The 14,823-nt window shown below is 46.0% G+C and overlaps 1 protein-coding gene across 1 annotated transcript in view; it reads left to right on the forward strand.

Moving 5' to 3' along the window:
• RGSL1 (regulator of G protein signaling like 1) overlaps positions 1–14,548 on the forward strand; it is a 65,873-nt gene extending 51,325 nt beyond the window's left edge. Inside the window, exons 18-21 of the mRNA XM_052654104.1 lie at positions 6,704–6,813; positions 12,198–12,290; positions 13,321–13,387; positions 14,497–14,548. Coding sequence (XP_052510064.1) covers positions 6,704–6,813; positions 12,198–12,290; positions 13,321–13,387; positions 14,497–14,533 — 307 coding nt within the window. The 3' untranslated portion in view covers positions 14,534–14,548. The remainder of the gene's footprint in view (positions 1–6,703; positions 6,814–12,197; positions 12,291–13,320; positions 13,388–14,496) is intronic.
• Positions 14,549–14,823: the final 275 nt, after the last annotated feature.

The raw sequence follows: 14,823 nt of genomic DNA on the forward strand, positions 1-14,823 counted from the left end.
CCAAGCCAGTTATTAACTCCTGTGGTCTACTCCAGCTCCAGCTCATGCCATGGACATAGTGACGGGCAGTACCCTAAGGGATAGTGACCACAGGACAGCTGGCTGAAATGTTCCCAGACCAGGTTGATTTGGACATTTAGACCATTATGTGATTCTGACTCTTAAGGGTTCCCCTCTCCTACAAAAAAAAATGTTGTTCATTAAAATAGAAGTGTAAAGGTTGTTTACACTTCCCTTGTAGCTCAGTCAGTAAAGAATCTGCCTGCAATGCAGGAGACCTGAGTTCAGTCCCTGGGTCAGGAAGATTCCCCTGGAGAAGGGAATGGCACCACTTCAATATTCTTGCCTGGAGAATCCCATGGACAGAGGAGCCTGGCAGCCTATAGTCCACGGGGTCATAATAGTCGGACATGACTCAGTGACTGCTGGGGTCCAGCCCCGGTGGATCCAGGGTAATTTGAAGCAGGGATAGAGTAGGCGTCCTAGGAATTAATTGCTTAATTAAAGATATGGGGGGAGATAAGAAAGAAATAGTGCAGTAGGAAAATAAGTAGAAAAAAGAGGCTGAATAACCTGGTTTACGTGGAGAACCAATAAAATAACAAGACAAGGAGTTTGCACCACCTACGTAGGCCACCGGCGCCCACTTGAATAGCAGAGGGTGCCCCACCTTGGGCTCCCTCTCACGTGGGTCTTAGAAACCAGGGCAAAATTAGCAGGCTTGGTGAGCCTCCATGCTCCAGATGGGAATTCAGCCAGAAGGTGAGAGAAAGAACGACATGAGGAGACCAGTCTTTCCAGGAACTGATCCATTTCTTTATTTTCCAAATCCACTTTTATACTTTTAGTTATACATAGAGATAAATGTGTTCTCAGCATATCTTTGTTCTTACAAGGGTCTTACATTTGTTTTACAATATCTTCTGGTCTGGAGACGAATTAGCATTTTTATGGCCCCACCTTACTTTCTATTGATAAAGGTTAATCAGTCAGAAAACTTGTTCCCCTTAAGATCTATTTAGTCTTAAGATAGTGATAAAGTTACATTTTTACATAGCAAGGACACAGAGATTTATAATAAAGAAAGAGGAGTACAGTGATCTATAAAGAGAAAATTCATTAACTAAAAAAGTCTAGTATTGCTAACATCAAAACTACTATATTTCCTTTTCTACATTTCAATTACATTGATTAACATACTCCCAGGTGCCTAAGGAAATGGAAGCCTGGTAGCAATCAACTCAGCAATGAAACCCTGCACCAACATGATTTCTAACTAACTCACTAGTACTATTCTATTAAGTTTCTAACTTCTCAAAAGAATCCATTTTTAGAAACTTTAAAGCATCTTGTGCCTCTCATGGTTCAGTTCAGTTCAGTCCCTCAGTCGTGTCCGACTCTTTGTGACCCCATGAATCACAGCACGCCAGGATCCCTGTCCATCACCATCTCCCGGAGTTCACTCAGATGGAGTTCACTCATGTCCATCGAGTCCGTGATACCATCCAGCCATCTTATCCTCGGTCAACCCCTTCTCCTCCTGCCCCCAATCCCTCCCAGCAGCAGTCTTTTCCAATGAGTTACCTCTTCGCATGAGGTGGCCAAAGTACTGGAGCTTCAATGTTAGCATCATTCCTTCCAAAGAAATCCCAGGGCCGATCTCCTTCAGAATGGACTGGTTGGATCTCCTTGCCATCCAAGGGACTCTCAAGAGTCTTCTCCAACACCACAGTTCAAAAGCATCAATTCTTCGGCGCTCAGCTTTCTTCACAGTCCAACTCTCACACCCATACATGACCACTGGAAAAACCATAGCCTTGACTAGACGGACCTTAGTCGGCAAAGTAATGTTTCTGGTTTGGAATATACTATCTAGGTGGGTCATTACTTTTCTTCCAAGGAGTAGCATCTTTTAATTTCATGGATGCAGTCACCATCTGCAGTGATTTTGGAGCCCCCCAAAATAAAGTCTGACACTGTTTCCACTGTTTCCCCATCTATTTCCCATGAAGTGATGGGACCAGATGCCATGATCTTCGTTTTCTGAATGTTGAGCTTTAAGCCAACTTTTTCACTCTCTTTCACTTTCATCAAGAGGCTTTTTAGCTCCTCTTCACTTTATGCCATAAGGGTGGTGTCATCTCCATATCTGAGGTTATTGATATTTCTCCCAGCAATCTTGATTCCAGCTTGTGTTTCTTCCAGTCCAGCATTTCTCATGATGTACTCTGCATATAAGTTAAATACGCAGGGTGACAATATACAGCCTTGACGTACTCCTTTTCCTATTTGGAACCAGTCTATTGTTCCATGTCCAGTTCTAACTGTTGCTTCCTGACCTGCATACAGATTTCTCAAAAGGAAGGTTAGGTGGTCTAGTATTCCCATCTCTTTCAGAATTTTCCACAGTTTATTGTGATCCACACAGTCAAAGGCTTTGGCATAGTCAATAAAGCAGAAATGAATGTTTTTCTGGAACTCTCTTGCTTTTTCCATAATCCAGCAGATGTTGGCAATTTGATTTCTGGTTCCTCTGCCTTTTCTAAAACCAGCTTGAACGTCAGGAAGTTCATGGTTCATGTTTTGCTGAAGCCTGGCTTGGAGAATTTTGAGCATTACTTTACTAGCATGTGAGATGAGTGCAGTTGTACGGTAGTTTGAGCATTCTTTTGCATTGTCTTTCTTTGGGATTGGAATGAAAACTGACCTTTTCCAGTCCTGTGGCAACTGCTGAGTTTTCCAAATTTGCTGGCATGTTGAGTGCAGCACTTTCACAGCATCATCTTTCAGGATTTGAAACAGCTCAACTGGAATTCCATCACCTCCACTAGCTTTGTTTGTACTGATGCTTTCTAAGGCCCACTTGACTTCACATTCCAGGATGTCTGGCTCTAGATTAGTGATCACATCATGGTGATTATCTGGGTCATGAAGATCTTTTTTGGACAGTTCTTCCGTGTATTCTTGCCACCTCTTCTTAATATCTTCTGCTTCTATTAGGTCCAGACCATTTCTGTCCTTTATTGAGCCCATCTTTGCATGAAATATTCCCTTGGTATCTCTAAGTTTCTTGAAGAGATCTCTAGTCTTTCCCGTTCTGTTGTTTTCCTCTGTTTCTTTGCATTGATCGCTGAGAAAGGCTTTCTTATCTCTTCTTGCTATTCTTTGGAACTCTGCATTCAGATGCTTATATCTTTCCTTTTCTCCTTTGCTTTTCGCCTCTCTTCTTTTCACAGCTATTTGTAAGGCCTCCCCAGACAGCCATTTCGCTTTTTTGCATTTCTTTTCCATGGGGATGGTCTTGATCCCTGTCTCCTCTACAGTGTCATGAACCTCAGTCCATAGTTCATCAGGCACTCTATCTATCAGATCTAGGCCCTTAAATCTATTTCTCACTTCCACTGTATAATCATAAGGGATTTGATTTAGGTCATTCCTGAATGGTCTAGTGGTTTTCCCTACTTTCTTCAATTTGAGTCTGAATTTGGTAATAAGGAGTTCATGATCTGAGCCATAGTCAGCTCCTGGTCTTGTTTTTGTTGATTGTATAGAGCTTCTCCATCTTTGGCTGCAAAGAATATAATCAATCTGATTTTGGCATTGACCATCTGGTGATGTCCATGTGTAGAGTCTTCTCTTGTGTTGTTGGAAGAGGGTGTTTGCTATGACCAGTGCATTTTCTTGGCAAAACTCTATTAGCCTTTGCCCTGCTTCATTCCATATTCCAAGGCCAAATCTGCCTGTTACTCCAGGTGTTTCTTGACTTCCTACTTTTGCATTCCAGTCCCCTATAATGAAAAGGACATCTTTTTTGGGTGTTAGTTCTAAAAGGTCTTGTAGGTCTTCATAAAACCGTTTAACTTCAGCTTTTTCAGCGTTACTGGTTGGGGCATAGACTTGGATTACTGTGATATTGAATGGTTTGCCTTGGAGATGAACAGAGGGCATTCTGTCATTATTGAGATTACATCCAAGTACTGCATTTCTGACTCTTTTGCTGACCATGATGGCTACTCCATTTCTTCTAAGGGATTCCTGCCCACAGTAGTAGATATAATGGTCATCTGAGTTAAATTCACTCATTGCAGTCTATTTTAGTTCGCTGCTTCCTAGAATGTCGACGTTCACCCTTGCCATCTCTTGTTTGACCACTTCCAATTTGCCTTGATTCATGGACCTGACATTCCAGGTTCCTATGCAATATTGCTCTTTACAGCATTGGATCTTGCTTCTATCACCAGTCACATCCACAACTGGGTATTGGTTTTGCTTTGGCTCCATCCCTTCATTCTTTCTGGAGTTATTTCTCCACTGATCTCCAGTAGCATATTGGGTACCTAATGACCTGGGGAGTTCGTCTTTTGGTATCCTATCATTTTGCCTTTTCATACTGTTCATGGTGTTCTCAAGGCAAGAATACTGAAGTGGCTTGCCATTCCCTTCTCCAGTGGACCACATTCTGTCAGACCTCTCCACCATGACCCGCCCGTCTTGGGTTGCCCTGAAGGCATGGCTTGGTTTCATTGAGTTAGACAAGGCTGTTGTCCTTTTGATTAGATTGACTAGTTTTCTGTGAGTATGGTTTCAGTGTGTCTGCCCTCTGATGCCCTCTTGCAACACCTACCATCTTACTTGGGTTTCTCTTACCCTGGGCATGGGGTATCTCTTCACAGCTGCTCCAGCAAAGCACAGCCGCTGCTCCTTTCCTTGGATGAGGGGTATCTCCTCACCGCCACCGTTCCTGACCTTCAATGTGGGATAGCTCCTCTAGGCCCTCCTGCACCTGCATAGCCACCACTCCCCAGGTTGCTCCTCCTGGCCGCCGGCCCTGGCCTCGAGCGAGTGGGTTGGGAGGCTGTAAACAATCACATGTGGCTGGATAATCCTGTCAGGCAAGCTAGAGAGCCATCAGAGGAGTTTTTTGGACCACGCCCAGAAGATTTATTATCTAAAAGCTCTAAATTAACTTTTTCCAGAAAAAGGTGGTGGGGGGACAGCCCTCTGTTAATGTCAGAAGAGCAGGTGGAAAGCATAACACAGTAAAGCAGGCAGACTCTGGTTTGGGGTGTAAATGCTCAGGAACAGGGGATCTCCTGAGGCTCCATCCCACCTTTGCGTATGCCAAGCCTCCTTCCTCATGACCTTTGCCACGGGTGGAGTTCCTCACGCTGGCTCCGGGCGAGTGACTAAACCACAGGTTGTTTACCCATCATCAGCCTTTACTTTAAAATCACCAAGTAATAAATTATTTAATGTAGAATTTAAAAAATACAAAAATCTAAGATCAAGATAATCAGTTTAGCCTTTTATTTTTTATTTTTCATTATTATTTTGTGTATGTCCCCACCACATGACATGCAGAATCTTAGTTCCCCAACCAGGGATAGAACCTGTACCCGTTGCAGTGAAAGCACAGAGTCTTAACCATTAGACCAAGAAGGAAGCTTCCAGGTTAGCCTTTTGAACTCCAATTTTTATCTAGCACTTAAATTTAGACTTGATTCTAGTTCTCCAAACCAGGACTCAATGGAAACTCATCCTAAAACTTTCCAGACACTTAGAAGCCCCTGAGAAATACATGCTGTTCCTGGTTGGAGTCAGTGCTCAGCTCTTCCTCAGACCTATTGAGGAAGTATGGAGGTGCTTCAGGCAGGCTTTGAATCCCTAATCCTCATGGAGCCAGTTCTTTACTTCCTTTCCTGTGCACTTACAAAGAGTTTCATGTTGTGCAAACTGTGTTCATGCGCATTACCCCGACAGCCTCTCATCAACACTGTGAGCTGGGTGGGGCAAAGTCTTACTGTCACTATTTTATAGATGAGGAAACTGAGGTTCAGAGTGATTAAGGGACTCGCCCAGGATCACTTGGTAAGTAGTAAAACCAACGGACTAGAAGCCAGGTCTCTTGGTCTCTTAAGCACCATAAAGAATGCATTTGTGACATAGTACGTGGTTCATGATGAAAGGGACACCCAGTTCAGTAAGTGGAATGGGAAAAACCAACTGTGAATGAATAGAGTACCCTTCAGGGAGGAGGAGGAAGGGTGGAGGTCAAGACACCAAGACTGACCTCCAAGAGGTCGCCATCCAAGGGCAGGCTGATGGAGAGCAAAGGGTTAGAGGCCATGGAGGAAGGGGTGGGGAGTGCTCCAGGATTTCTAGGGAGTGAGAGTTCCCAGGTTGCAGTGAGTCTGCATGAGGAACCAGGGTCTACTCCAGGGAAAGGGCTCTGGAGAATGAGCTGAGGGGATCACAGCCCCCAGTTAAGGGACAGGTTGGAAACTAAGAATCAGGCCTCTGGAGGAGGCCAGTCACTCTGACTGTTCCAGGTAGGGTCATAGATAGTGATTTCACCCCCCCACCCACCGCCCCAGCCTAAGGCTGAAGTCAGCCTCCCAGCAGTTAGCCCCACCAAGGCCTCAGTGCTGCATATTCTTTACAGACTCCATTCACTGGTGATTCCAGAAGGAAGTCCTAACATCCCACCCAGGCCAGGCATTCACTGGAGCTGGGCCTGGACAAAGAGGCGGCCTCAGAGGGCCTCTGACAGGCAGCACTCTGAGGCCCAGGGCTCTCCTCCTCTCTATAGGACACCACCCCCTCTCTGTGAGGACTGGTCCCCACCCACTTCCTTTGTGCTCAGTGGTCTAGCCCCTTCAGTGGGTGATTTTCTCTCTGTGACCTGAAGCCATTTTTCTTACAGGTTTTGTGCCTGGAAGGCAATCCGGTCTTACTTCCAGTACATGGGAAAGAAGTTCAAGGACGTAATAATTTCTCCAAAACCTGTGTACAAGTACCCTCCTTGGAGTGGAGGTAAGCTTCACTGTGACGCACAGCCCCATTCTCTAGCAGACGAGACTCACGAAGGGAGAACAAAGCCCTGAAGGACCAGCTGTAATACTTCACAGAGGGTGTTTGCTGGGGGGTGGCCATCTTATTAACTTGGCCCTCAGAGAAGCATTAACACCTTATTTTATCAGTGGCTTTCACTGCTAGCAAAAGGGTACCCCACCCACACACTGCTCCCCAGCAGTACCTCCCAGAGTGTCTGTGGGGACATAGGTCTCAGACTCCATGGTCAGTAACAGAGGTGGCAAGCTACTTCACTACCATGGATGAAGGTTCCTGCTCCAACTATCTCCATCCAACATTACCATTTGAAAGAGCAAAAGTCTTACACTAAGTTGTGTCCAATGCTTTGTGACCCCGTGGACTGTACCCCACCTGGCTCCTCTGTCCATGGAATTCTCTAGGCAAGAATACTCCAGTGGACTGCCATGCGTTCCTAGGGGATCTTCCTGACCCAGGGATCAAACCGGGTCTCCCACATTGCTGGCAGATCTTTTACTGCCTGAGCCACCAGGGAAGCACATCTATTTTATAGTGTTCAGTTCAGTTCAGTCGCTCAGTCGTGTCCAACTCTTTGCGACCCCATGAATTGCAGCACGCCAGGCCTCCCTGTCCATCACCATCTCCCAGAGTTCACTCAGATTCACCTCCACCGAGTCGGTGATGCCATCCAGCCATCTCATCCTCTGTCGTCCCCTTCTTCTCCTGCCCCCAATCGCTCCCAGCATCAGAGTCTTTTCCAATGAGTCAACTCTTCGCATGAGGTGGCCAAGGTACTGGAGTTTCAGCTTTAGCATCATTCCTTCCAAAGAAATCCCAGGGTTGAGCTCCTTCAGAATGGACTGGTTGGATGTCCTTGCAGTCCAAGGGAGTCTCAAGAGTCTTCTCCAACACCACAGTTCAAAAGCATCAATTCTTTGGCACTCAGCCTTCTTCACAGTCCAACTCTCACATCTATACATGACTACTGGAAAAACTATAGCCTTGACTAGACGGACCTTTGTTGACAAAGTAATGGCTCTGCTTTTCAATATGCTATCTAGGTTGGTCATAACTTTTCTTCCAAGGGGTAAGTGTCTTTTAATTTCATGGTTGCAATCACCATCTGCAGTGATTTTGGAGCCCCCCAAAATAAAGTCTGACACTGTTTCCACTGTTTCCCCATCTATTTCCCATGAAGTGATGGGACCAGATGCCATGATCTTAGTTTTCTGAATGTTGAGCTTTAAGCCAACTTTTTCACTCTCCCCTTTCACTTTCATCAAGAGGCTTTTGAGTTCCTCTTCACTTTCTGCCATAAGGGTGGTGTCATCTCCATATCTGAGGTTATTGATATTTCTCCCAGCAATCTTGATTCCAGCTTGTGCTTCTTCCAGCCCAGCGTTTCTAATGATGTACTCTGCATATAAGTTAAATACGCAGGGTGACAATATACAGCCTTGACGTACTCCTTTTCCTATTTGGAACCAGTCTATTGTTCCATGTCCAGTTCTAACGGTGGCTTCCTGACCTGCATATAGGTTTCTCAAGAGGCTGGTCAAGTGGTCTGGTATTCCCATCTCTTTCAGAATTTTCCACAGTTTATTGTGATCCACACAGTCAAAGGCTTTGGCATAGTCAATAAAGCAGAAATGGATGTTTTTCTGGAACTCTCTTGCTTTTTCCATAATCCAGCGGATGTTGGCAATTTGATTTCTGGTTCCTTTGCCTTTTCTAAAACCAGCTTGAACGTCAGGAAGTTCACGGTTCACGTATTGCTGAAGCCTGGCTTGGAGAATTTTGAGCATTACTTTACTAGCATGTGAGATGAGTGCAATTGTGTGGTAGTTTGAGCATTCTTTTGCATTGTCTTTCTTTGGGATTGGAATGAAAACTGACCTTTTCCAGTCCTGTGGCAACTGCTGAGTTTTCCAAATTTGCTGGCACGTTGAGTGCAGCACTTTCACAGCATCATCTTTCAGGATTTGAAACAGCTCAACTGGAATTCCATCACCTCCACTAGCTTTGTTTGTACTGATGCTTTCTAAGGCCCACTTGACTTCACATTCCAGGATGTCTGGCTCTAGATTAGTGATCACATCATGGTGATTATCTGGGTCATGAAGATCTTTTTTGGACAGTTCTTCCGTGTATTCTTGCCACCTCTTCTTAATATCTTCTGCTTCTATTAGGTCCAGACCATTTCTGTCCTTTATTGAGCCCATCTTTGCATGAAATATTCCCTTGGTATCTCTAAGTTTCTTGAAGAGATCTCTAGTCTTTCCCGTTCTGTTGTTTTCCTCTGTTTCTTTGCATTGATCGCTGAGAAAGGCTTTCTTATCTCTTCTTGCTATTCTTTGGAACTCTGCATTCAGATGCTTATATCTTTCCTTTTCTCCTTTGCTTTTCGCCTCTCTTCTTTTCACAGCTATTTGTAAGGCCTCCCCAGACAGCCATTTCGCTTTTTTGCATTTCTTTTCCATGGGGATGGTCTTGATCCCTGTCTCCTCTACAGTGTCATGAACCTCAGTCCATAGTTCATCAGGCACTCTATCTATCAGATCTAGGCCCTTAAATCTATTTCTCACTTCCACTGTATAATCATAAGGGATTTGATTTAGGTCATTCCTGAATGGTCTAGTGGTTTTCCCTACTTTCTTCAATTTAAGTCTGAATTTGGCAATAAGGAGCTTATGATCTGAGCCACAGTCAGCTCCCAATCTTGTTTTTGCTGACTATATAGACCTTTTCCTTCTTTGGCTGCAAAGAATATAATCAATCTGATTTCGGCATTGACCATCTAGTGATGTCCATGTGTAGAGTCTTCTCTTGTGTTGTTGGAAGAGGGTTTTGCTATGATCAGTGCATTCTCTTGGCAAAACTCTATTAGCCTTTGCCCTGCTTCATTCCATATTCCAAGGGCAAATCTGCCTGTTACTCCAGGTGTTTCTTGACTTCCTACTTTTGCATTCCAGTCCCCTATAATGAAAAGGACATCTTTTTTGGGTGTTAGTTCTGAAAGGTCTTGTAGGTCTTCATAGAACTGTTCACCTTCAGCTTCTTCAGCATTACTGGTTGGGGCATAGACTTGGATTACTGTGATATTGAATGGTTTGCCTTGGAAACGAACAGAGATCATTCTGTCATTTTTGAGATTGCATCCAAGTACTGCATTTCAGACTCTTTTGTTGACCATGATGGCTACTCCATTTCTTCTGAGGGATTCCTGCCCACAGTAGTAGATGTAATGGTCATCTGAGTTAAATTCACCCCTTCCAGTCGATTTTAGTTTGCTGATTCCTAGAATGTTGACGTTCACCCTTGCCATCTCCTGTTTGACCACTTCCAATTTGCCTTGATTCATGGGCCTGACATCCAGGTTCCTATGCAGTATTGCTCTTTACAGCATTGGATCTTGCTTCTATCACCAGTCACATCCACAACTGGGTATTGGTTTTGCTTTGGCTCCATCCCTTCATTCTTTCTGGAGTTATTTCTCCACTGATCTCCAGTAGCATATTGGGCACCTACTGACCTTGGGAGTTCCTCTTTCAGTATCCTATCATTTTGCCTTTTCATACTGTTCATGGGGTTCTCAAGACAAGACTATTGAAGTGGCTTGCCATTCCCTTCTCCAGTGGACCACATTCTGTCAGATCTCTCCACCATGACCCGCCCGTCTTGGGTGTCCCCACACAGCATGGCTTAGTTTCATTGAGTTAGACAAGGCTGTGGTCCTAGTGTGATTAGATTGGCTAGTTTTCTGTGAGTATGGTTTCAGTGTGTCTGCCCTCTGATGCCCTCTCGCAACACCTACCATCTTACTTGGGTTTCTCTTACTTTGTACGTGGGGTATCTCTTCATGGCTGCTCCAGCTAAGCACAGCCATTGCTCCTTACCTTGAACGAGGGGTATCTCCTCACCACCACCCCTCCTGACCTTGAACATGGAGTATATCCTCTAGGCCCTCCTGTGCCTGCACAGCCATCACTCCTTGGATGTGGGGTTGCTCCACTCGGCCGCCACCCCGACCTCGGGCATGGGGTATAGTGTTAAGTAAGAAAATTAGGAAGTGGAGGGAGAGTATGATTTTAGCATGGTAAATATAAATATGTATTTATGTAATATTTATGAAACATAGGAAAGAACTTAGAAATAGAGTATCGATAGAATTATCTCTGGGTAGTGTGATTATGAGAGGCTTATACAGTTATTATTAACATATATTAATCAATAAATATATACATATGTATGTTTTCTTAATGCAGAGCAGTTAAACTCAGCCCCTTCCCAGATACCTGCTGTGAGATCAGTACTTGAGCAAAGAAGGGAATTTTAAAGAGAGGGAGGAGGGTTCACAGGGAAGTGCCTGGTGAGGGGTAAGGCTGGATGTCTCTGCAGTAGAAATTTTGGGGAACAAAGTTAACAGGTCTGTGAACTGTACCAGCATCAGGACAAGACACAGAAACAGGACAAGAAACTTAAAAACGGCCACGAACTGTCCTGAGACAACAGGAGCTGAGTGTTCTGTTGGTTCAGCTCTAAGCCACCCCATTCTCATGTCCACTTCCCCAGATACCCACCCCTGCCCCTACCCCGTCCCCCACAAACAAGCACCCCACCTGCTTCCTGGAGTGCAAACAAGAGTCCTTCAGACCTCAGCCCATCTCTGGCTGACCCCCCAAATGGTAAGGGAAGCAAGGCTGGCTGGTGTAGAGCATCCTGCCCCTCTGAGCGTGTCCTCACCTCAGTCCGAAACACATCACCTTCCTCTCCCGCTGCAGTCACCCCGAGGGTCTATGAATACTGCTCGTCATCCTTGTCTCAGCAGCCGGAAGTGTCACATAGGCAGACGGAAATCAGCAATCTACTTAGGATGTGGGGCAGAATGTCCCTGGGGTGCAAGGGCTTATTGGTGATGTCGGTGGGGGCAGGGGAGGAGAGGAGCAGTAAGAGGAAAAGGAGAGGGAGCAGGGCAGGCAGGAAGGGCAAGTGCTGCTCACTCAGAAGAGCCAGAAAGTGTCCCTTAGCAGTGGCCCCAGAGCTTCCCGCCTTTGGCTCCCTTCCTCCTGCTCAGCTCCCAGGAAGCAAATGCCCAAATCTTTTCTGATGTCTGAAGAGGGCAGCAGGGCACCTTGAGCTAAGGGTCAGGCCACTTGGATTCTCAGCCTGGAGAGTCCTGGGCCATCTTGCTTCCCTGTCTCAGCCTCACGCCCCTGAACTCTGTTGCAGAGGTGGTGGAGTTGGAGGTAGTGTTCTATCACTCACATCCTATAATCTGAAGAATGGTAAACAGGGGCCTTCTTGCTGACTTACACAGACTTACTCTGTTGGGCATCACTATACTGTGCCCCTTCTTCCTTCCCCAGGAGACCAAGCCATCCTAAGATTCACCTTGTGCAGAGGTATTGAGTGGTTGCAGCCTCTACCTCGGGATGTGCCAGGAAGTCCAATCCAAAACTGTGAGTTGGAGGTGGAAGTCCACTGATATCAAAAGTCCACTGCTCATTTAGAGGGTGACAGGAAGGCCAAGTCTCCCTACTGACCAGGAAGAAACAAAGACCCCCAAAATGTGAAGTGACTGCCACTCACAAGGGATGGGGGGTGAGAACCAGGGCTCCATGCACAGCTCCCATTTGAATAATTATATCTTCCTGATAATGGCTCCTGGTACAGACCCTTCAAGGGGAATGCCTTAAGCTTCTCTGTCTCTCTCCTGGCTTTCGACCATTCCCAGGCGTGGTGTGTGATCCTTATTAAGAGACAATAGTAACATCCCAATGGGAACATTTTCCTCCCACTGAGAGTACCTGCTGACTGAAACAGGACCTCCACCCCACACCATGTACTTTCCAGAGGCTCCTGCTACTGATCTTCTTATCCCTGTAATAAACTCTCTAGCTCTAGCTTCACATTTTGGGGTCCTTGTTATATCCTTTTTTCTTCCCCATCTTCAGCCTCGAGCCAGTTCCACCCCCAAGCACTAAACCTGCCTCTGTGGTCTACACGGTCTCTCCCAGCCAGCCTTTCCTTTCTATCCCAGTTGTCAGCATTTGTTTCCAGGTCAGGAGATACTGCTTCTCTGCTTCCTGAATGCATGAGGTGCCAGCTTGCCCTACCTGCCTGTTCGTTTATGTCCCCTTGTTGCCTAATGAGGGAGGCAGCTACAGAACATTCCCATGATCTGTAAAATCCAAACAGCCCTCAAGTCTTGTGATTCTAGTGTTCCTCTGGCAGATTAATCTCCTTATTTTACTTCCTTGGATCTATGAGGTTGGCATCATGACCTCTGCATCCAAATGAAATGTCTCCTAAGACAAAAATATATATATATATATTGCAGCCCAGAAATGAGGCTCCTAAATGTCCCTGGAGCACCACTGCTTCGCCCTCCCTTTCCTGACTCCTTCCCTGGAGGCTGTCCTGGAATGACCTTCCGATGAGTGCCTGTGCCATTCGTGCTGATGTGTTTTTCTCTGTTTTTGTCTTTAGCTTCATCTAGCATCTTTACTCAGTCAAGACATGCGATCTCTGCCATGCAGCTGTGTCCTGTCTCAGGGTAGGAATGAGCTGGAAGTCCTTTTCTTTGGTCCAGAAGTTGCTTTGTCCAAGTATACGATGGGAGAAGGGGGAGAAACCTAGCTCCACATCCCGACACCCCTTGGCATACAGAACCAAGAAGCTGAGCTTCTCAAGAGGCTTATAGTCAGGCTAGTGAGGGAAGGGTTTCTCTATGGGTTGTTGTCCACCTCCTTCAAAACGGACACTTTTAAGAAATTGGAGCCCCTGACTCACCTCCCAGTAGAATGCTATTGTTGGGGGAAGTGTCCCAGATGATCTTTTGTTGCTGGCTGCCCTAATACTCTGGGGGCTTCCCAGGTGGTGCTAGTGGGTAAAGCACTCGCCTGCCATGCAGGAGATGTAAGAGACATGAGTTCGATCCCTGGGTTGGGAAGATCCCATGGAGGAGGGTATGGTAACCCACTCCAGTATTCTTGCCTGAAGAAATCCCATGGACAGAGGAGCCTGGTGGGCTACAGTCCATAGGGTCACAAAGCGTGGGACTTGACTGAAGCAACATAACACACTAATATTCCAGTCCTCCCGAGTATAAGACAGGAAAGAAGAGCTATTCTTCTGCATGGCCAGATATTGCAGTAAGGATAGAAAGGATTTGAGACTGTCAAAATCTGATTTAGCCTAATTCACTTCGGTACAAGCATCAGAGCGGGACTGATGGTAAATTAGGGCTATAGGAGAGTCCCTAGGGGTGTCATGGAAACAGTTCCAAAGAGCTACTGGAAGGTCAAGTTTATAGACAGTAGGCTCTATGAATGGCAGGCCTGGCTTCTCACCAGCCATCCCACCTTCTCAAACCTGCTGCAAGTCCAAAAAGGGCTTGGAGCTGCCCAAGTATCATTTGCTGGTGCTGGTGCCTGGAAGACAAGCCAGAAACCTGGGGGCTCTTTGCACAGAAAGGCAATGCGTTGCTTCAGAGTTACAAGTTCTTGAAGAGGAAGATGAGGATAAGAATGCTGGGGTTAAAAGGGTTTAGATTTTGGCCATCGCCACACTTAAAGGGGAGGACAGCAACCAACCAGCAGAGAGTACAGTGCTAGTTTCCTCAATGCCACTGTGATAACTGGCCACTCTTCTCTCTTCCTGTAGACCAAAATTACCCAGCACCAAAAAGGAGAAGAAGTAATCAAGTCAGACCCCCAACAGAGACACATCATCTCTCAGAAGCCTCCTCCCACTGACAGAACCTTTTCTGGTCAGAAATGAAATGCCCTGACACCATCTGCCCCTGGAAAGATCAGTGGGGGAGCAGCCCAGACATGATGGGACCAGACTGCGGTGGCTAAGATGGGAGTGGAGAGAAGCACCTCTGCCCCCCACCCCATTCCGTCCTGGAGTCAGAGACAGTCTTTCCATGGTGGGTGTACAACAGAACACCTACCCTCAGGGTCCGGACACCTGTTGCACGCTGCAGCC

This window comes from Budorcas taxicolor, chromosome 16 (assembly GCF_023091745.1).
Source record: "Budorcas taxicolor isolate Tak-1 chromosome 16, Takin1.1, whole genome shotgun sequence".
In the NCBI taxonomy this organism is placed as follows: domain Eukaryota; kingdom Metazoa; phylum Chordata; class Mammalia; order Artiodactyla; family Bovidae; genus Budorcas; species Budorcas taxicolor.